This window comes from Lepus europaeus, chromosome 19 (assembly GCF_033115175.1).
Source record: "Lepus europaeus isolate LE1 chromosome 19, mLepTim1.pri, whole genome shotgun sequence".
Lineage (NCBI taxonomy): Eukaryota > Metazoa > Chordata > Mammalia > Lagomorpha > Leporidae > Lepus > Lepus europaeus.
Genome location: NC_084845.1, coordinates 34,889,430 through 34,913,653, shown reverse-complemented (window position 1 = coordinate 34,913,653; position 24,224 = coordinate 34,889,430). Strand labels below are relative to the sequence as shown.

The following is a 24,224-nucleotide window of genomic DNA, read 5'->3' as shown; positions in this document are numbered from 1 at the left end:
ATATTGAACAGGAGGGAACTCTGCCAAATTGTTTTTATAAGGCCAGTAATACTTTGATAGCAAAACCAAAGACATGATATAAAAAGTATGAACCTATATCCTTAATGAACATAGATGCAAAAATTCTCAACAAGATACTAGCAATCTAATCCAAAACCACAAAAAAATGAATCATGCATCATGATCAAGTGGAATTTATCCCAAAGATGCAAGGTGCTTCAACATTTGCAAATCAATAAACATCATAAATCTCATCAATAGAATGAAGAATAAAAACCATATGGTCATCTCAGTAGATACAGAGAAAGCATTTGATAGGATTCAAAAACCCTTCGTGATATAAACCCTCCTGAAATTAGATGTAGAAGGCACATTGCTCAAAATTATAAAGTCTATATATGATAAACCAACAACCAGCATTATACTGCATAGGGGGGGAGCTGAAAACTTTTCCCTTCTGATCTGGAATAAGACAAGCATGGGCCGGCGCCGTGGCTTAACAGGCTAATCCTCTGCCTTGCGGCGCCGGCACACCGGGTTCTAGCCCTGGTTGCCCCTCTTCCAGGCCAGCTCTCTGCTATGGCCCGGGAAGGCAGTGGAGGATGGCCCAAGTCCTTGGGCCCTGCACCCGCATGGGAGACCAGGAGAAGCACCTGGCTCCTGGCTTCAGATCAGCGAGATGCACCGGCCGCAGCAGCCATTGGAGGGTGAACCAGCGGCAAAAAGGAAGACCTTTCTCTCTGTCTCTCTCTCACTATCCACTCTGCCTGTCAAAAAAAAAAAAAAAAAAAAAGCATGACCACTTTTGCAACTCTTACACAATGTGGTACTGATTGTTGTTTTTATAACAACTGTACTGACCTAATTGGTTCCTTGTGAGATCTACATTAATCCCTCCCAAAGGCAGTACTCCCTAATGACTTAGTCGTCTTCCACATTCCACTATCAACATTGCCATACTGAGGACCAAGCTTCTAGTGTATGAACGTTTGGGGCACGTACTCAAAGTATGTAAACCATAGCACCAAGATACAATAAAAAATAACAAGTGTTTAACCTAGCAGTTAAAGATAGCCACATCCTACATCAGAGTGCCTGAGTTCACTTTCCAGTTCTGGCTCCATTCTCCAGCTTCCCTCCAATGTAGACTGTGGGAGGTAGTGGTGGTGGCCCAAATAGTTTGATTTCAGGGCCCAGCATTGTGGTATAACAAGTAAAGTCACCAAATGCAACACTGGCATCCCATGTAGATACCAGTTCAAGTCTCAACTGCTCTACTTCCAATCCAGATCCCTGGTAATATGTCTAGGAAAGCAGCAGAAGATGATGCAAATACTTGGGCCCCTGCACCTACATGGAAGTCCCAGAAGAAGCTCCTGGTTTTGGACTCGCCCAGCTCTGGCCATTGCATCCATTTGAGGGAGTGAACCAGTGGGTGGAAGATATGTCTCTCCCTAACTCTGCCTTTCAAATAAATATTCCAAAAAATAATTATAAGGGTCCCTGCTGTAGTGTCTGGGTAAAGCCACTGCCTTCAGCACCAACATCCCATATGTTCACCAGTTCAAGACTCAGCTATTCCACTTCAGATCCGTCTCTCCGCTAATGGGCATGGGAAGGCAACAGAGGATGGCCCAAGTACTTTTGTCCCCTGCACCCATGTGGGAGACCCAAAAGAATCTCTTGGATCCTGGCCCAGCTCTGGCCATTACAGCCATTTGAGGATTGAATCATCAGATGAAAGGTTTCTGACTCTGTCTCTGTAATAGTGTCTTTCAAATAAAATGAAATGAAATCTTTGATATTAATAATAGCTGGATTCCTGTAATCCACATAGGAAACCAGGATTGCCTTGCCAGCTCCAGTTTTGGACTCAGCTGTTGTAGACATTTAAGGAGTAACCCAGTGGATCTAAGTGCATGTGTTTGCATGCTCCCTCTCAAATTTCTGAAGCAAATTTATCTACATACAAAGAACCAGGAAAATATGGTTAATTCTTAAATGAAAGACATTCCACAGATCCCAGCCCTAGCAGGATCTGGAGAGTGGAATTATAAAAAATCTTTAAAGCAACAAGAGAACCACTCTATGAAATTAAAAGTAAACCAGAGAAGAGAAACTTTGCAGGGAAATGAAAACCATAGGAGCCAGAATAGTGAATAAAGCTGCCTGCAATGCCAGCATCACATATGGGTGCCAGTTCATGTCCTGGCTATTCTTCTATTTCAGCTCCTTGCTAATGGGCTGGGAAAAAGCAGAGGAGGAAGGCCTAAGTACTAGGGACCCTCTCACTCATGCGGGAATCCCAGAAGAAGCTCCTGGCTTGAGTTTGGCCCAGTCCTAGCCATTGCAGCCATCTACAGAGTGAGCCAACAGATGGAAGATCTCTATTGTTCCATCTTTATATCTTTAAAATAGGTAAATATTTTTTAAAAATATGTTTTTAAAAACCAGGTAGAAATTTTCAACTGAAAAGGAAAAAATACAATCTCTAAGTATTTTTAAAATATTCTCTGGGCTCAACAGGAGATTGAAGATCAAAGAATGCCAGTATACTTGTAGATCAGTTAGTTGAAATTATCTACTCTGAAGTGAAAAAAATAAGATTAAAAACAAATTGAGCCTCAGGGAACTATGAAACAATTTCAGAAGTTCTAGTGCTGGTATCATTTACTTCCTACGAGATGAAAATATTGGAAAAAATAAATGCATGAAAAATTAATTGCTAAAATGTACCAAATCTGGTGAAAGACGTAGTTACAAATTTAAACCCAGTGAATACCAAGAAGGATTAAGAAAAGAAAAAAAAAAGGCCTGCACACATCAAAATCAAATTACTTGAAACTGGAGATTGAAATCTATAGGAAATGGTGCATTTTATATGAAGAAACCATGGTTTAAGTAATTGGATTACTCTTCAGAATTTATGGAAGCCAAAAACAGTGGCTCAACATCTAAGTGCTATGGGGGGAAAAAGAACTGTGAACCCAGAACTTATTTTTTTAGAGAAAGCTTTCATCCTCTGGTTCACTCTCTAGATTCTGGGGCTTCAGCTGGAGCCAGGAGCCAGGAGTGAGTAACTCAATCGAATTCTCCTACAGGGGTTGCAGGATCCCAATTATGTACACCATCTTCATTGCTTCACAGGGTCCACATTGGCAGAAAGGTGGAGTCAGGAACTGGAGGTCTAAACCAAGCACCTCAGAATAGGACCTGGGTGTCTTAATCCCATATAGGATAAGGGCATTATAACAGCAAGGCTAGAATGGCTGTGCCATGACTCAATTTTATACCCAGCAAAATTTCTTTTAGGAATGAAGGCAAAATGAAGATACAATCTGATGAAGGCAAGCTAAAAGAATTCATTACCTGTAGACATGTTATAAATCATAAAGGAATTGCTATAAAGAAACAGAATCATAGAACTTCATGAATGAAGAGACATGATAGAATAAATTTTAGTAGTCTAATAAAAGAATGTTACTACAGAAGCTTCACGTTAAATCATTTCTTAAAGTAGGACAGCTTTTGCTCAAAGTCAGATGACTTAGGTGAAATGGACAAATTCCTCAGATGCTACACTGCTCAGAAGTATGTAACATGAATCATTCTATACTTATCCAAAGCAAAAAATCTAAACCCCAAGGCTAAGGGGGTTCACTGGCAGGTTGTACTGAAAATTTAAGAGCATACATTAGTCTTTCACAGTTTTTCAGGAAATTGGAAGATACATTTCTAAACTTATTAAACATATTACCATGTCACCATAGATATAGCAAGAAAATTGATCAGTGTTTAAGGAAATAGATGCAAAAATATTCAACAAAATATTAGCAAATTAAGCAACATAAACAGTAAGTGTCACAGCCAAGTGTGAGTTATCCCTGAGAAGCAAAGCTAGTTCAGAATTGCAAGATTCAGTGCAATTCATCCTATAAATAGACTAGAGGATAAAATTATCTTTATTAGTTAAAATTTAAAACCCATCCATGAGAAAATCCTCAGAAAAGTACTAACAGAGGACTTCCATAACCTGATAAAAGATATCTAAAGCATTACAGCTAACAAACCTTAGTAACGGACAGATAACACCATACGTTGTGATAAAACCTAAATTCTTTCATTCACAATAGCTTGCAAACTCACTCCTATTTGACGCCACATTAGAAGTGGTAGCTAGTGAAAAAAAGGCGTAGTGACTGCAATGAAAGAAATAGGGGCTGGCATTGCATCACGGAATACCCTGCTGCCTTCAATACTGGCATCCGATCCCAATCCAATTCCTGGCTTTTCTACTTCCTATCCAGCTCCTTGCTTATGTACGTTGGAAAGCAGGGGAAGATGTCCCAAGTACTTGGGCCCCTGCCCCCAAATGGGAGACCTGAATGAAGCTCTTGGCCTCAGCCTGGCCCAGCCGTGGCTGTTACAGCCATTTGGGAGGTGAACGAGGAGATGGGGATCTCTGTTTCTCCCTTTCTCTGTAACTCTGCCTTTTGAGTAAATCTTTTTAAAAGGAGAACTTGTTCTGTTACAGGGGACATGATTGTCTAAATTAAAATGCCATGAAATCTATTAAATTTCCTGGAACAGATGAATCTATTTAGCAAGGTTGCAGGACACAAAACCTACAAAAATCAATCCTATTTGTATATATTAGCAGTGAATAATTGAAGCTCAAAATTAACCAAACCTTACCATTTTAGAAGACACACCCAAAATGAGTATTGCAGCATTTGTAAAATGAAAAATAACATGAAGGCAGTGCGGGGGGTGGGGGTGGACCATGGAACTATAAACAGGGTTGAACTGTTTGTACTGATAGAGGCGCCATAGTACTAAAATGTCGACTCTTCCAAACTTGACGTATAGAGAAGACAACTCCAATCAAGTTCCCAGCTATGTTTTTGTAGATGTTAACACACTGCTTCTAGAGCTTGATGGGAAGGGAGAGAGTTATAAGAGTCAAAATAATTTTGGGAAAGAACAAAGATGGGAGACTTACTACCAAATTTCAAAACTCACTTCAATAGTGAAGGCAGTGTGGTACTGACAAAAGGACAAACAGACCAACAGACTAAGGCTTCCAGAGATTGTATTTATACAAATATGATTAATTTTTGACAGATCTGAAGGCAGTTCAGTGGTGAAGAGGCCATCTTGAATAAATGGTGCTAGGACAATTGGAAATACAAGGAAAAGTGGACCTTGACCTGTACTTTCTGCCTCAGGCAGATGTCTGGATCTATAGATGTGTGTCTATAAATCGTTTAGAAGAAAATCTTCAAGTTAGACAATGAATTATTAGATATAACATCAAAGGACAACCCATAAAATTTATAAATTGGATTCATTTTTAAAAACTTTGTGAGGCTGGCGCTGCGGCTCACTAGGCTAATCCTCCGCCTGTGGTGCTGGCACCCCGGGTTCTAGTCCCAGTTGGGGCACCAGATTCTCTCCCAGTTGCTCCTCTTCCAGCCCAGCTCTCTGCTGTGGCCCGGGAGTGCAGTGGAGGATGGCCCAGGTCCTTGGGCCCTGCACCCACATGGGAGGCCAGGAGAAAGCGCTTGGCTCCTAGGTTTGGATTGGTGCAGCGCACCGGCTGCAACACACCGGCTGTAGCGGCCACTTGGGGGTGAACCAATGGAAACAGGAAGACCTTTGTCTGTCTCTCACTATCCAACTCTGCCTGTTAAAAAAAATAAAAAATAAAAAATAAAAAAAAACTTGTTGAAAAGATACTGCTGCATGAAAAGTAAAGTCGCAGACTAGATAAAGTGTTTGTAAATCTCCTATGTGTCCATAACTCAAAACTCATAATACAAAGTGGGCAGAATTTTAGCAGGGAGTTCACTGAAGATTTAGTCATAATGAAAGTGCAAATGAAAACCACCCTAATTAACACCAAGTACTGGGAACTATGTAGAGCATCTGAAACTCCAAATCATTCCTGGTGGCAGTACATAATGATTTAGGCACACCAGGAAATATCTTGGCTTGCTATAAATTTACCATATGACTCAGCAGTCTCTTCTGGACATATACTTAGGAAAAATGAAAACATTCACACAAGAAACCTTCATGTAAATGTTTACTATCAAAAAACTGGAAATGATCCAGATACTCTTCAGCTGTTGAGAAAACAAACTGTGGTGCATCTGCATAGTGAAATACATTCAGCAATAAAATGAGACAACTTAATATATAAATTAACCTCAGGTACTAAGCACAAGAATTTAGCCTCAAAAGGCTATATTGGCTGTGATTTCATTTATGTGACTACTGTGGGACAGGAAGCAGACCATTGGTTACCAGGAATGAAGATTGGAGTTGATTTCGACTGCAAAGTAACAGCACATGAGAATTTTCGTGCAGGTTGATGGTAATAGAACTTCTGAAGTGTCAATAAGGAATGAGTAATAGAAACTCTTCAGCAGTATGAACGTGTTAAAATCACTTTGGAAAGTAATTTGGCATTTTTTTTATAAAGCTGAAAGTGATGATTACTGCAATCACGGATATATTGATAAGTCTGTAGATCATATATGTGCATATGGAGAATGCAAGAATACTTCTAACAGTATAAATTTTAAAAGCAGAAACAAGATAAATGACCAGTAGAATAGACAAATGGTGATTTGTTTCTATAATTGATAACAAGGTTTTAAAACATGCAGAACAATGTATGTTTTTATAGATACTTAAATATCAAAAAGTGTTGGAGTTATAAAAATGATGCATAGTTAGGAAGAATAATGGGAAATTAGGAGGCTTCAGCAATACTAGTATTAAATACTTCAAAAATTTAAATGAACTCAAATAGTGTTTCTTGGATCACCTTACTCTTCATTGAAATATTTTGTGAAAAGATAATTCCATTTTCATAGATTAGTTTGAAAGTGTTATTTGGAATATTGACTACTGGAGAATGTTACTTTTAATGAAATTAAATTTTAGAAGTTAAAAATGTTATACACAGTTAAGATGGGACTGTGATCTAATTTTTGAAGTTGAGCAAAAGATTTTATTTTAAAATTTTAAAGAAAAGATGTTACAGGTTGTTAAAACCCTCAGGTACTCATAATAATAAAACTGTGTGCTCAAAAATTTATTTTTAAAAAAGACATCAGTGTTTTGAATATGCAGAGTATCAAAAGTAGTGTGTTAGTCTGTTTTATCAGTAGAAGCTTTCTGAGCATTTCATTTTATTTCTGTTGGGGTTCTCAGGGACTCCAGTGAATAGCATCCCTTTCCTCCACTATAGGTCTGCATTGAGAAATGGAAGTGTCAGCCTGTGGAGGCCCACAGTAGCTTCCCTTTTACAGTAGAAGGTACAGTAGGGTCAGTAGTTTGGTGACACAGTAAAATGTGCCTTACAAACTGCCCACTTACCAATTCAATCTGAAGCCTAGACTAGACTATCCCAGGAAATGGGAAGTTATCCATTTCTTTCCTACTCACTAGTGCAAGGAAAGGGATCAACGAGACCAGATTTCCCACCATCGTGATAACTTGTTCTACCTCCCTGGATAGGATGTAGAGATGGGTTAAGAGACCAAAAGTGTTAGTAACATGCCATCTGGAGTGAGAATCCCTTGTGCCCTTGCCTTTTCATCTCAACCTGTCAGATTCATATCATGAACATTTTATGAAAATTGTTTTAAATTATTAATTTATTCACAATAGGAAAGAATCATTCTTGTTACATGATTTATCTTTAAGTCTTGATTTTTTAAAAAAAATATTTTGAAGAGTATTTTTTTTTTATAGAGTTAGAGAGACAGAAAGGTCTTCATTTTCCTTCAGTTAACCCCTCAAGTGGCCGCTATGGCCGGCACGCTGCACCCATCTGAAGCCAGGAGCCAGGTGCTTCCTCCTGTTCTCCCATGCGGGTGCAGGGCCCAAGGACCTGGGCCATCCTCCACTGTACTCCAGGGCCACAGCAGAGAGCTGGCCTGGAAGAGGAGCAACCGGGACAGAATCTGGGGTGCCGGCGCCGCAGGCGGAGGATTAGCCTAGTGAGCTGTGGCACTGGCCTGAAGAGTATTTTAAATGCCATGTTTTTAAAAGCAGAAAGTAAATACTTCTGACATCTTGACTGTTTAGCCATACTTAGTTCTACCGATTCTGTTTTATAAACCTAGTCACTAACTCATCACCTTCTATGAGCAAGAATTGTACTGGATGTAATTTAGCATGTGATCTTCTTATTGGAAGACCTTATAATCTAACTGAGAAGGCAAACTGTTACAGTGTTGATGATGACTCTGTATCATAGAACCATGAGGAGAATGTTTTGGATATATAAGTTACAGAAAAATTAATGAGAATCACTGCTAAATATTTAAGAAAACATGCTGCTTTTATGTTAAAATTTGTGTCTGATGAGCTGTGTAGTTTTGAAATGGAATTGTATTTCAATACTAATTGTCCATCATTCTCATGGACATTGCAAGCTGATTGTTTCAGTGAACCAAAGTTAACTTTTAGAGCTATATTTTGTAATTATTTGCTTTTAGTTTTGTACCATCAACGTAATTTAGAAGAGAAAAATGTGTAATGTGATGTGATATTTTTGCTTTATTAAGCCCTTTCAAGTAAAGGATGGTGATGGCATTCTGCTACCTCAGGAATAAGTTTAAATAATGAATACTCACTAGATGTCAGTGGTAATTCAAAGGAAATTTTTATTCTTTACTCACTAAAATTTTCTTTAAATTGTAGAGTCACATAAGAGCAACTAGAACCAAGCGAGTGAATGTGATGTGTGTCTGTACGCATGAGGCACACTATGCAATGGGAAGAACACAAGCTTTAGAGTTAGACCAACCTGGATTCAAATCCTTGCCCTGAATAATCCTGTTGAAGGTCCTGTTGAAGGTCATAGTAATGACAATGTATAGTCATAGTAATGACAATGACTTCATTAGGTTCTTTCAGACATTTGTGCTTAAAGTCCTCCTAAGACTTCAATGTAAAGGAACTCTAAGCAAGAATAAACCAAGTGTATTTTAAGAACTTAGTGCCAGGCCGGTGCCATGGCTTAACAGGCTAATCCTCCGCCTTGCGGTGCCGGCACACCAGGTTCTGGTCGGGGTGCCGGATTCTATCCCGGTTGCCCCTCTTCCAGGCCAGCTCTCTGCTATGGCCCAGGAAGGCAGTGGAGGATGGCCCAAGTCCCTGGAAGGCAGTGGAGGATGACCCAAGTCCTTGGGCCCTGCACCCACATGGGAGACCAGGAGAAGCACCTGGCTCCTGGCTTCGGATCAGCGAGATGTGCCAGCCGCAGCGGCCATTGGAAGGTGAACCAACGGCTAAAAGGAAGACCTTTCTCTCTGTCTCTCTCTCACTATCCACTCTGCCTGTCAAAAAAAATAATAAACAAATAAATAAATAAATAAAAGAACTTAGTGCCAGGTGGCAAAATGTCTGTAAAATTTGAATGAGGAAGATGCTAATAGTGCTTCTTTGGGGAGTATAGTCCATATCTTCTCTGAGAATGTTGACATAGTTATCTAAGGGGTGAAATCTTTGGGAAAAATAAAAAAACTTAAATGTGTAACAGGAGAGTAGGCAAATGAAAGGACAGCGAACGATAAAAGTGAGTATGGTTATAAAGACTATAGATGTGATAAAAACAGTTTGGTTATATAACAGCGAAAACAGTCTTTCTGTATTTTACACATCTTACAGTTAAACTTAGGTTTTTCAGATATACAGAAAAACTACTTTTGAAAATCACCAACTAATCACATTGTTAGAATAGAATTATGAATAACTCTTGGCTTTCCTTGTTGGTACCATGAGATTGCTTTTTTCTTAAGAAAAAAGAACTGAAGCCAAGGCAGGGAGCCAGCAGCTGAATCCTAGGTGTCCCACATGGATAACAGGAACCCAGTCACTTGGGCCGTCAGCTGCTACCTCCTAGCTTTTGAATTACCAGGAAGCTATTTAAGAGCAAGAAACAGGAATGGAACCTAGGTAGACTTGTGTGGAACGTAGGCCTTTTAATCAGCTTATTAGCCGCTAGGCAAAATACCCACCCTGAGATTGCTTTTACAGTTGGGAAATAGGCAAGACAGTTATGCCTCATGTAAGAAGAAGTTTTCTTTATAGTCAAAACACAAACTTCAGATTCCTTAATGTTTGTTTCCATTATGAAACCAAAGAAACAGACCTCTTTCTTTTAACTATTTCAGCTTCAGCCTTTTGTCTTTTATGTTTTTCTGTCAGCTGTCATAATTTAGACTGCCATTTTTACTGTGAATTATAGAAATAGGAAAAACTCATTATCTTTTTTTGAAGTGCTATTTTTGTTTTAATGTTACAGATTTATTTGAGGTTCCTAGATTATCAAATGGAGCACTCAAATGAATGCAAGAGAAACTTTGTTGCAGTCTATGATGGAAGCAGTTCTATTGAAAATCTGAAGGCCAAGTTTTGCAGCACTGTGGCCAATGACGTAATGCTTAAAACAGGAGTTGGAGTGATACGAATGTGGGCAGATGAAGGTAGTCGACTTAGCAGATTTAGAATGCTCTTTACTTCCTTTGTGGAGCGTAAGTAATAATTCCTGTATCATTGAGATATTTTACATAACTTTTTGCTCAATCACAGTATGTTTAGTGAACATCAACTTTTGACAAAACTGTAAGTCACAGAGGATGTAGAAGTAAGTCTTTTAGTCTTTTCTCAGGGAATTCACTGTCATGGGTTAAAAAAAAAATGCCATACTAACTCATTATAAAGGTATAAGTAAATAAGAATTACAGAAAGAGACAGCTTCGCAATATTTTCTAACTTAAGAATAATTATCAGAAGTATTCATTCAGCTTGGTGAATAATTATGAATGTACCAAATGATGGTTGCCAAAGATTTAAATATGATATTTTCTCTTTTAACTTTATTTTTTAATTTTAAACTTCTAGAAAGTTGCAAAAATGGTAGTTTTTCATGTCTTTGCTTAGATTCCCCTAATGTTAGCATATGGCAAAATCATGACACAACTGAAAAATTAACACTGATAAAATACTACGACCTAATCAGTGGACCATATTCAGATATCACCAGTTTTACCAATGGTGCTTTTTTGTGATCCAGTTTCCTACATTGCTTTTAGTTGTCACGCATTCTTAGTCTCCTCTGTCTTTGAAAATTAATCATTCTCTCTTGGTCTTTCCTGACCTTGACACATGTGAAGTGTACTGATAAGTTATTTAGTAAAATGTCCATCACCTTGGTTTTTACCTAATGTTTTCTTATGGATTCCATTGAGGATACGCATTTCTGTCAAGAATACCAAGGAAGTGCTTTTGCTTTCTCAGTGTCTCAAATCAGTGAAGCCAGGATCCCCAGTACTGATTTGCATATTGCTAGTAACAGTAACTTCCATCGGTTCATTAAGGTGCTGTCTGCCAGTTTTCTACACAGTGAAGTCGCTATTTTTTTCCTTTTAGTAAGTTTCTTTGAGGTCATACAACAATCCTTTCACTCACTAATTTTAGTAGCAGTTGATGGTTTCTGCCTGTACACTTATTACTACTGTGTTTATCCAATGGTGATTTTCAATTTCCGTGATCCTATCTATATGTATTTATTAGAATTCTCCTGTAAGAGCTAGCTTACCCTCACTTACTCAATTATTTACTTAAATCAATGTGAGCTCATTAATATTTTATTATTGTATCACACTGTAATACTACTACTCCATAATACTAACATTATTTTATTGCTTATAGTTCAAGCTTATGCTGTTGGGAGATCGTTAAGGTTGCCTCCTGTATGCTTTCAGCTTATACAATTATTTTTTAATCTCTTACTTTCTGGCACCACTGGATGAAACAAGCAGGCGTTTCCCTGCCTCAGCCCTAGAATCAACCACATTTCCAGGAAGCTCTTTGCTTATAGTAGGAAATCTGACTCTAATTATCAAAAAATAGTTGTTCCATCATAGCATACACATTTCAGGATTGATTTTTGTCTTTAGTGACAAAATACTGTTTTCCAGTTACTTGCACTGATTGTCCCCCTCTCCCCCATAGTAATTTTACCATGTTTATAATGGTATATAAATCCAATATAAACATCTTACCATGTTTATATTGGATTCATTTGTGGCTGTTTATATTTTGTTTATATCCCCTATCACATTATGGTTACTTTTAAGTTGTTTTTATTTTGGAATCCTTGGATTATGACTCTTGCTCCATGGGAGCTACACAAAGAAATATACTTGGAAAGTGTCATTGCCCTTTCCTCTCTATTGCTGCTGTCTCATTCCCTCATTATTGCTGCTCCTTTTTGCCCAATCTCTGTAGGCCTTTGTGAAAATGAAAGGGCATGGGTATTTTCTTTTATCCCCTTTTTTCTTACCTAAAGGCAGCAGCATTCTCTTTGACACTTAGATTTTTCACTTAATAATTTCTCCTGGAAATCATTCCATATCAGATCATCCTTAAATTTTGAACCTGTGCAATAAATATTTTTACCATCTTTGCGAACATATGAGTTACTCCCAGTATTTTGCAATTACAATTAATACTATAAAAATATTATGTATATTATATGTGGTTAGAGTTGCATCTTCAGGATAGAGTCCTAAAAGTGGAATTATTTGATCAAAAGCTAAGTCATGCGTGGTTAGTTAGATATTGCCAAATACTCTTTCAGAAGATTTGTAGCTTTTAATTTTTTAAATGTGATAACATAAAACAGACCCACAGTCATTTTTAGTTGGTATATTAAGTGAATTCACAATATATTGTGCAGTTATCACCATTATCCATTTCCAGAGAATTTTTATCACCCAAAACTGAAAGTCCTATACCCATTAAACAATAATTCCCATTTCTCTCCATTCCTGGTAACCTTATTCTAAGAATTTATATAAGTTGAATCATACATTATCTGTCCTTTTATTTCTTATTTCTCTTAGCATGTTTTCATGGTTCATGTATTTTGCAGCATGTATCAAAACTATTAGTTTTTAAGGCTAAATAATATCCCACATCTTTTTTTAAATTGTATTTAATTTATACAAGTTTCATATATTTCATATATACAGAATTGGAACATAGTGACATTTCCCCACACACACACATTCCCACTCTTAATTTGTACAAAGACCTATTTTCAGTATTCTTAATGATCATATAGTTAACCCTACACTAAGTAAAAGATTTCAACAAATGATATGAAGAAAAAAGAAAAACTATTCAACAACAAAACAGACAAGGGCCGTAAACAATCATGGAATCTCAAAATGTCTATTTCACTCTAATACATTACATTTCAGGTACTCTATTAGCTACCTTGGGTCAGGAAAAACATATCTGTCTTTTGGGGACTGTTATTCCACTTAGTATAATATTTTCCAGTTGCATCCCGTTTGTTGCAGAAGACAGAATTTCTTTTTTTTTTTTTACAGCTGAAAAGTACTCTATAGTGTATATATACTGTAATTTCTTTTTTCCCCAAAAACCTTTTTTTTTAAAGAATACAGACTTTATGCATTTCATAAACACAACTTTAGGAACACAGTAATTCTTCCCATCATACCCACACTCCACCCCTCTTCCTCCTCCCACTCCAATTCCCATTCCTATTTTTTACTAAGATCAACTTTCAATTAACTTCTTTTTTTTTTAAGTTTTATTTATTTATTTGAAAGTCAGAGTTACACAGAGAGAGGAAGACAGGCAGAGAGAGGGAAAGGGAGAGAGGTCTTCCATCTGCTGGTTAACTCCCAAGTTGGCCACAACAGCCGGAGTTGCACCAGTCTGAAGCCAGGAGCCAGGAGCTTCTTCCCAGTCTCCCACACAGGCGCAGGGGCCCAAGGACTTGGGCCATTTTCTACTGCTTTCCCAGGCCATAGCAGGGAGCTGGATCAGAAGTGGAACAGCCGAGACTCGAACCAGTGCCCGTACAGGATGCCAGCGCTGCAGGCAGCAGCCCCTCAATTAACTTTATAACACATATGATTAGCCATACTAAGTAAGGAATTCAACAAATAATATGAAAAACACTGTTTCTAAGCATTCGAGACAAGGACTGTTCAAAGTCATTGCATTTCACTTTTATAGATTACCATTTAGTTGCTTTGTTAGTTACCATAGACCAGAGAGAATATATGGTATTTCTCCTTTGGGTACTGGTTTATTGCACTAAATATGATGTTTTCCGGTTTGATCCATTTTGTTGTCAGTAACAGGACTTCACTTTTTTTTTTTTTTACTGCTTTGTAGAATTCCATGGTGTACATGTCCTATAATTTCTTTGTCCTGTCTTTAGCTGATGAGCATTTGGGTTCATTCCAAATCTTAGCTATTACGAATTGAGCTGCAGTGAAGACTGAGGTACAGATGACTCTTTCGTATGCTTTCATTTCCTTTGTGTAAATTCCCAGGAATGCAATGGCTGGGTCATATGGTAGGTCTATATTCAGATTTCTGGCAGTGGCTGTACCAATTTACAGTCCCACCAACAGTGGATTAGGGTACCTTTTTCCCCACATCCACGCCAGCATTTGGTTGTTGGTTTCTGTAAGAAATTCATCCTAACTGGGGTGAGGTAAAACCTCATTGTGGTATTGATTTACATTTCCCTGATAGCTAGTGATCCTGAGCATTTTTTCATGTGTCTTTGGCCATTTGGATTTCCTCTTTTGAAAATTGTCCGTTTAAATCCTTTGCCCATATCTTAACTGGGTTGTTGTTGAATTTCTTGATCTCCTTATATATTGTGTTTATTAATCCTTTATCAGTTGCATAGTATGCAAATAATTTCTCCCATTCTGTCAGTTGCCTCTTCACTTTGCTGAGTGTTTCTTTTGCACTGCAGAAGCTTGTCAGCTTGATGTAATCCCATTTTTCAATTTTGGCTTTAATTGCTTGTGCCTCTGGAGTCTTTTCTAAGAAGTCTTTGCCTATGCCAATGTCTTGCAGAGTTTCCCCATTGTTCTCTAATAATTTGATGGTACTGGGTAGTAAAATTGGGTCTTTGATCTATTTTGATTGGATTTTTGTGTAAGGTATAAAGTTGGGTTCTTGTTCCATACGTTTGCATGTGGAGATCCAGTTTTCCAGCACTATTTGTTGAAGAGACTGTCCTTGCTCCAGAAACTGATTTTGGCTCCTTTGTCAAAAATAAGTTGGTTGTAGGTGCATGGGTTGATTTCTGGTGTTTTATTCTGTTCCATTTATCTAGCCATCTGTTTTTGTACCAGTACCAGGCTGTTTTGATTATAATTGCCCTACAGCATGCCTTGAAATCTCGTATTGCGATGCCTCTAGCTTTGTTTTTGTTGTATAAGATTGCTTTACCTATTTGGGGTCTCCTGTGTTTCCATGTGAATTTCAGCATCATTTTTTCTATATCTGATTAGAATGACCTTAGTATTTTGATTGGTATTGCATTGAATCTGTAAATTGCTTTATGTAGTATGGACATTTTGATAATTCTTCCAATCCACAAACATGGAAGATTTTTCCATTTTTCTGTGTCTTCTATTTCTTTAATGTTTTTGTAATTCTCATCATAGAGATCTTTGACATCCTTGATTAAATTTATTCCAAAGTATTTGATTTCTTTTGTACCTATTGTGAATGGGGTTGAAGTTTTTTCTCAGTCATGGCATTGTCTGTGTATATAAAGGCTATTGATTTTTGTGTGTTGATTTTATATCCTGCTGCTTCACCAAACTCTTCTGTGCGTTCCAATACTCTTAGTGGAGTCTTTAAGAACCCCTATATATAGAATCATGTCATCTGCAAATAGAGATATTTTGACTTTGTCCTTCTCAATTTGCATCCCTTTGATTTCTTTTTCTTGCCTAATGGCTCTGGCTGAAAAATTCAGTGCTATATTTGAATAGCAGTGGTGAGAGTATACATTCTTGTCTGGTTCTCGATCTCAGTGGGAACACTTCCAACTTTTCCCCATTCAATAGGACATTGGCCATGGCCGTGGATTTGTCATAAATTGTCTTGATTGTGTTGAGGAATGTTCCTTCTATACCAATTTGAAAGGGTGTTGTATTTTATCAAATACTTTCTCTGCATCTATTGAGATAATTATATGGGTTTTGTCCTTCAATTTGTTAATGTGCTGTATCACATTGACTGATTTCCCAGTGTTGAACCATTCCTGGATACTGCGATAAAAATCTCACTTGGTCCAGGTGAATGATCTTTCTGATGTGTTCTTGGATTCAATTAGCTGGTATTTTCTTGAGGATTTTTGCATCTATGTTCATCAAGGAAATTGGTCTGTAGTTCTCTTTTTCTGTTGTATCTTTTTCAGGCTTAGGAATAAGATGATGCTGACTTCATAGAAGAAGTTGAGAGGATTCCTTCCCTTCCAGTTGTTTTGAATAGCTTGGGAATAATTGGAGTTAGTTCTTCTTTAAATGTCTGGTAGAATTCAGCAGTGAAGCCATCTGGTCCTGGACTTTTCTTTGTTGGGAAGTTCTCTATTTCTGATTCAGTGTCCATCTTGGTTATTGGTCTGTTTAGATTTTCTGTATTGTCATGGCTCAACTTAGGTAGATTGTATGTGTCCAGAAATCTATCTATTTCTTTTAGGTTTCCCAATTTGTTGACATATAGCTCTTTGTGGTAATTTCTGATTATTCTTTTTATTTCTGTGGTGTCTGTTGTTACATTTCCTTTTTCATCTCTAATTTTATTGACTTGGGTTCTACCTCCTCTTTTTTGGTTAGTTGGGCCAAAGGTGTGTCAATTTTGTTTATTTTTTCAAAAAACCAGCTCTTCATTTTACTGATCTTTTGTATTTTTTTTGTTTCAACTTTATTTCTTCTCTAATTTTAATTATTTTCTCCTGGTTTTGGGTTTGGTTTGCTGTTGTTTTTCTAGGTCCTTGAGATGCGTTGATGGCTCATTTATTTGGTACCTTTCCAAGTTCTTCGTGTAGGCACCAAGTGCTGTAAAGTTTCTTCTTAACACTGCTTTTGATATGATGTATTTTCACCTTCATTTGTTTTAGAAATGTTTTAATTTCTCTTTTTTTTTGAACTATAAAATTTTTATTTTTATAGATTTCTGAATATATTTCACATCTTTTCATACTTTTATTCATTAGAGCATCATGTTTTTCACAATGTAAATAGAACATATTAAAATAGCATTAGATCTGAATTGCATTAGAATAGGGAATTTATCTGTCAATACAAGGATTAGAATGTGACTATCAAATCTAAACCTGGAGAGGTTTAGTTCAGTTTCCATGTATTTGCATATGGTCTAGAGATTCTTGAGTTGTTGATTTCCAGATTCATTCCATTGTGGTCAGAGAGGAGGCATGGGATGATTTCGATTTTTTTTTTTTTAATTTTCTGAGACTTTGCTTTATGGACTAGCATATGGTCTATCCTAGAGTCCCATGCACTGATGAAAAGATTGTGTATTCTGCAACTGTGTGGTGAAAAATTATAGGTATTCGTTAGGTTCAGTTGGTTTATAATGTCAATTAGCTCTGTTGTTTCTTTGTTAATTTTCTGTCTAGTTGAACTGTCCATTGCTGAAAGTGGAGTATTGAAGTCCCCCATTACTATTGCATTGAAGTCTATGTCTCCCTTGAGATCCATTAACATTTCTTTTAAATAGCCAGGCACCCTATAATTGGGTGCATATACATTATGATAGTCACATTTTCTTGTTGAATTGCTCTTTCCCTCCACAGTGGAGGATCACCTTAAACTGTGGATCAGGTTGAGTAACTTTGTTATCTTAACTTATGGAAAGTCTTCTAATCCATGAATACAGGATGCCTTCCTATTTGTTATCTTCAATTTGTTTTAGCAGTATTTTATATTTTTCAGTGTACAAACCTTTTGCCTCCTTCATTAGAGTAATTCCATTATTTTTTATGCTATTGCAAATGGAATTTTTTTTTAAAGATTTATTTTATTTATTTGAAAGGCAGAGTTACAGCGAGAAGTAGAGACAGATAGAGAGGTCTTCCATCTGCTGGTTCACTCCCCAAATGGCTGCAGTGGCCGCAGCTGCACCAATCCGAAGCCAGGAGCCAGGAGCTTCTTCTGGGTCTCCCACATGGGTTCAGGGGCTCAAAGACTTGGGCTGTCTTCTGCTATCCCAGACCATACCAGAGAGCTGGATCAGAAGAGGAGCAGCCAGGGCTAGAACTGGTGCCCATATGGGATGCCGGCGCTTCAGGTCAGGGTATTAACCCACTGCGCCACAGTGCTGCCCCGGGATTATTTTCTTAATTTCCTGCTCTGGTCGTTTATTGTTAGTGTATAAACTGTGAAGCTGATTTTGTTTGTTGGCTTGTATCCTACAACTTCGCTTGAGTTGATTAGCTATAACAGGAATATGTGTGTTGGCAGTGGGTGTAATCTTTAGGATTTTCTGCATATAAGATTATATCATCTGTATATTTTTCTTTCCAGTTTGGATGTCTTTTATTTCCTCTTCTTGCTTTGTTACTCTAGGTAGAACTTCCACTGTTTCATTGACTAGAATGTGAAACTGGGCATCCTTGTCTTGTTCTTGAACTTAATGGAAAAGCTTCCAGTCCTTCGTGACTAAGTATGATAGCTGTGAGTTTTCAATCCATGGCTTTTATCAGTGTTAAGGAGGTTTTCTTCTAGTCCTAGTTTATTGTGTGTTATATCATGAAAGACTATTGAGTATTGTCAAATCCTTTTTCTTATTTAGTTGAGATGATCATGTGAGTTTTCCCCTTCATTCAATTAACATGATTTGTGTTACATTGGTTAATATTTGTATATTGTACCATCCTTGTATTACAGGAATAAATTCCAGTTGGTCCTGGTGTGTAATCCTTTTATATGTTACCGAATTGTGTAGTAGTATTTTGTTTAGGATTTTGACATCAGTACTCATACTGGATATTGCTCTGTAGAGTCCTTGTTCTATGTCTTTTTCTGGCCTTGGTATCAGAGTAATGCTAAATATAATCAAATGACTGTAAAGTGCTTTTCCTTCAGCTTTTTGGAAGAACTGGAGGTTTGGTATTAATTCTTTAAATGTTTAGTAGAATTTATCGGTGAATCCATCTGGTTCAGTTCTTCTTGAGAGGTTTCTGATTATTTTTCAATCTCTTTGCTAATGATAGGTTTATTCATACTTTGTATTTCTTTGCGGTATGGTTTTAGTGAAATTTATGCTTCTAAGAATCTATCAGTTTTATATAGGTTATCGTTTTGTTGCATTTGGCATAAATTTGTTCATAACATTCTCTTACTAATCCTTTTTATATATGGAAGATTCAGTAAAGTTTCCACTTTCATTTCTGATTTTTACAATTGCATTTCTTTTTTCTTAGTCATTATAGCTAAAGGTTTCTTGGTTTTATTTATCTTTTCAATGAAACAACTTTTGAGGTTTTTCCTTTGTTTCTCTAATTTTTGAAATCTCTAGCATTTCATTAGTTATACTACATTTTTTACCTTCTAGTTCTTCAAGATACAAAGTTATTAATATGAGTTCCTTTATAATGTTGGCATTTACAGCTACAAATTTCTCTTAGCACTACTTTTTTTTTTTTTAAGTTTTCTTTTTCTTTTTTTTTTTTTTTTTTTTTTTTTTGACAGGCAGAGTGGATAGTGAGAGAGAGAGACAGAGAGAAAGGTCTTCCTTTTTGCTGTTGGTTCACCCTCCAATGGCCGCTGCAGCCGGCGCATCGCACTGATCCGAAGCCAGGAGCCAGGTGCTTCTCCTGATCTCCCTTGCGGGTGCAGGGCCCAAGGACTTGGGCCATCCTCCACTGCCTTCCCGGGCCATAGCAGAGAGCTGGCCTGGAAGAGGGGCAACCGGGATAGAATCCGGCGCCCCAACCGGGGCTAGAACCCGGTGTGCCGGCGCCGCAAAGCGGAGGATTAGCCTGTTAAGCCACGGCGCCGGCCAAGCACTACTTTTATTATTCCCCATAAGCTTTTGTTGTATTTTCAGTTTCACTTTGTTTGCAGTTTTCCTTCTGTTTTTTTTTTTGAAATTACAACTCTGAAGATTGTGTAAGAATGTATAATTTCCACAAATTTGTGAATTTTTCCATTTTCCTTCAGCTCTTTATTTCTAGTTTCATTCTACTGTGATTGGAAAAGAAATTTTGTATGGTTTCAGAATTTTAAAGTGTGTTAAGACTTGTATGGCTGAACATATGGATTAATCTGGAGACTGTTCAATGTGCACTTGAGAAAAATGTCTATTCTGTTGTTTGGCGTTTTCTGTGTGTGTTTGTGTCTTGTTTGGTCCAGTTTGTTCATAGTATTATTCAAGTCCTTTATTTCCACATTAATCTTCTGTCTGGTAGTTCTACCCATTATTGAAAATAGGGTGTTGTTGGAGTCCCCAGTTGTTTGTCCTTCTGTCAATTTGCAGGCTCTGATTTCTGCTCCATAAATGTTTATAGTATCTTTTTGGTGAATTGACCCTTTTGTCCATATATCATGTCCTACTTGTTACTTGTGACAGTTTTGACTTAAAGTCTATTTTTGTCTGACATTAGTGTGCATACTAACCACTATTTTAGTAACTGTTCATGGAGTCTTTCCATCCTTTCACTTTCCATCTTTTGATGTTTTTATATCTAAAATAAGTGTCTCGTAGATAGAGTATAGTCAAATCTTTTTTATTTTGCCAATTGCTTTTCCTTGGAGAGTTAAATAATTAATAAGAGAGGACTTAGGCCATTTTGCTTTTCCAAGTGTCTTATAGCTTTGTTGTCTCATTTCTTTCATCACTATCTTCTTTTTTTGTTTTCCATTTAAACACGTATCTGAACTGTCCAGGTACAGTTGAGTATGTAGGTTCATGTCACAAATATTCTGAAAGTATAATATATCTCATTTATTGTGCTCATGAGCAAAAAACCTATTTTGGCTTTTATATCCTGACTGATTAATGTGGTGCAGTAGTAAGCCATATGATTTGGGCCACTTGTAGATTTGAGCACTTGCAAGGTAACCGACCTAACTTGATATGTGCTGTGATTATAAAAATGCTGCCCAGATTTCAGAGACTTAATTTGAAATAAGGAGTGTAAAGGGTCCCATTAATAATATTGTATATTAATTTCAGGTTATGATGAGAATATTTAGAATATGGTTTTGTTAGGTGATTTGCTAGAAGAACTTGCAGGTCCCAGCATATATTTGTATTCACAGCTAAGACTGATTACAGTGAAAAGATCAGCAAGGGATAAAGAGTCAAGAAATCCTGATGCAGGCTCTCTTCCATCAGAGGCACGCCGAGCGTGCCATTTCAGTAGCAACAAAAAGTTCAGTATCTTGTATGCAGTCTTTCTGCCCAGAGAAACCAATTAGAGACTTAGCATCCAAGATTTTCATAAGAGTTCATTCACATAGGCAACCTCTGCTTGCCAGGTATCAAAATTCCAAACTCCCAGAAGGCAATCAGGTGTTTGTCATTAATGGCATGGTTTATACAATCTCTGGGCACAATGGACTATCCTTATTTGTTGGGGAATGGAGGAAGGCAGATTCACAGATGCTAGCCGAGGGGCCAGCCTTGCTAAAGGTAACAGCTTTAGGCTTGCTTGTTACCTTTCTGCTTAGATCAGTTGAATAAAACTATGTTAATAAATTAATTATACCTATTACTTGTTACTTTTTATTTTTTATTTTTTTAAAGACAAGTATCCATGATCTCAGTCACATATGCAATTTTTTTTTTGAGATTTGTTTATTTTTATTTGAGAGGTAGAGTTACAGACAGTGAGAGGGAGAGACAGAGAGAGAGGTCTTCCTTCCATTGGTTCACTCCCCAAATGGCTGCAATGGCTAGAGCTGTGCAATCCAAAGCCAGGAGCCAGGTGCTTCTTCCTGGTCTCCCACATGGGTGCAGGGGCCCAAGGACTTGGGCCTTCTTCTGCTGCTTTTCCAGGCCATAGCAGAGAGCTGGATTGGAAGTAGAGCAGCCGGGACTAGAACCAGCGCCCATATGGGATGCCGGTGTCGCAGGTGGAGGATTAACCTACTGTGCCACGGCGCCAGCCCCTTCTTATTAATTTTTTTTTTTTTAATTTTTGACAGGCAGAGTGGACAGTGAGAGAGAGAGAGACAGAGAGAAAGGTCTTCCTTTTGCCGTTGGTTCACCCTCCAATGGTCGCCGCGGTAGCGCGCTGCGGCCGGCGCACCGCGCTGTTCCGATGGCAGGAGCCAGGGGCTTCTCCTGGTCTCCCATGGGGTGCAGGGCCCAAGCACTTGGGCCATCCTCCACTGCACTCCCTGGCCACAGCAGAGAGCTGGCCTGGAAGAGGGGCAACGGGGACAGGATCGGTGCCCCGACCGGGACTAGAACCCGGGGTGCCGGCGCCGCAAGGCGGAGGATTAGCCTAGTGAGCCATGGCGCCGGCCCTTATTAATTTTTAATGTGACTACTTGCTCATATTTTTGGCTCACGTTTTATTTATTTTAGGCAGCTCTGGTCAAAATCTTATATAAGAAATTCTCTAATGTGTTACTGCTATTTATGACCTCTGTAGTATTTTCTCTGTATACACTAATGATTTCTCCATTAGTACAAATATAATTAAGGGACCGGCATTGTGGCAAAGCACATAAAGCTACCTTCCGTGATGCTGGCATAACATACGGGCGCCAGTTTGAGTCCTGGCTGCTCCACTTACAATCCCACTGCCTTCTAATGTGCCTGGGAAAGCAGTGGAGGATGGCCCAAGTGCTTGTACCCCTGGACCCACATGGGAGACCAGGAAGAAGCCCCTGGCTTTGACTTGGTCCAGCCCCAGCTGTTGCATCCATTTGGGGAGTGAACCAGTTTGTAGAAGAGATTCTCTCTCTCTCCCCCTCTCCCTCTCTCCCTCTCTCTCTCTTTTTCTAATTCTGCCTTTCAAATAGGTAAGATAAATGTTTTAAAATATGATAATTAAACAGATAAAAAGTCTCCCTCAAGTGATACCTTTACATTAATTAATATGTAAGACTGTTACAGGGCTTCTGTAGACCTAGCTCTGTATCCCAAATTTTGCTTTATTAACCCAAGAATAGGAAGAAAACTGTTCCTCAAAAACTATGTGTGTGATCAAAATAAGGAATTTCATGGAATTTTATTTTAGAAAGAGTCTCAGTTTTGAAAATCTCCATTTGATAAGCATATTTCGGAGTTCAAATCAATAAATTTTTCCATATTTATCATTAATTCAAATTGTTGAACTATTTCTTTTGTTCTTGTCTAAGATGGTAATGATTTGTAATTATTCTGAATCCATCCATGGAAACAGTATTTTTGAAGAGGTTTATATAAATGAGTTAATTCTGCATGAGATTCACTTCGTGCCTATCCATGGTAGATTGCAGATATAACTAAAATAGTATAGCTTTGTTAAAGTGGATGGTATAGAATAGCAATCAAGATATGTTTAGCTTCTTCCCAGGCACTGAATACTAATATATATCTTGCTCTTTAAGAAAGTATATGGTTTTAGGATAATTTCTAGGACTAGAACTGTGAAAGCAGCAGAAGATATTTTTGTTAGAATAAATCCATAATGTGATTTTCATTGACATTTTGCCCATGGGTGCCCTGCAGGCTTAGTTGAAGGACAGAACCATCTTTCAGCATCATTTCCACATCTCATCAAAAGTAGAGGGGAGCTGGAATCCTAAAACTCTTCATCCCCACACCAGGACCCAATAGTGAGTAAAAGTGGAAAGTAGAGTCCTCAGGCCATAGGTAGAGAGTATTTCATTTGTGGCACTATTTTTATTTATTTGTTCTTTATAAAGGCAGTTCAGTTATTTTATTATAGTTTTGAATTGAAGCAAGTTATTAGCATCTGATTTCAATAACCAGTAATCTTGATTCTTATTTTCATGCTTATCCAGTACAAAGACATGCTTATCAGTATAAAACCACAAGGTTTATTTATTTATAAGTAATACCTATTGCCCTTAAGATAAGCTTTGTGGGCCAGCACTGTGGCATAATGGGTAAGGCCGCCACCTGTAGTGCTGGCATTCCATATGGGTGCCGGTTCAAGTCCCAGCTGCTCCACTTCCAATCCCTCTCTCTGCTATGGCCTGAGAAAGCAGTGGAAAATGGCCCAAGTCCTTGGGCTCCTGCACCCAGGTGGGAGACCCAGTAGAAGCTCCTGGCTCCAGCCTCCGGATTGTCATGGCTCTGGCCATTGTGGCCATATAGGGAGTGAACCAGCATTGGAAGACCTCTCTCTGCCTCTCTGTGAC

General features: G+C 38.0%; 1 protein-coding gene across 5 annotated transcripts in view; it reads left to right on the top strand.

Moving 5' to 3' along the window:
• The window catches only part of NETO2 (neuropilin and tolloid like 2), a 74,270-nt gene that overhangs the window by 32,400 nt on the left and 17,646 nt on the right, over nt 1-24,224 (top strand). For all 5 annotated transcript variants that reach the window (XM_062176272.1, XM_062176275.1, XM_062176271.1 and 2 more), the window contains one exon: nt 10,328-10,556. In XM_062176272.1, coding sequence (XP_062032256.1) covers nt 10,328-10,556 — 229 coding nt within the window. The remainder of the gene's footprint in view (nt 1-10,327; nt 10,557-24,224) is intronic.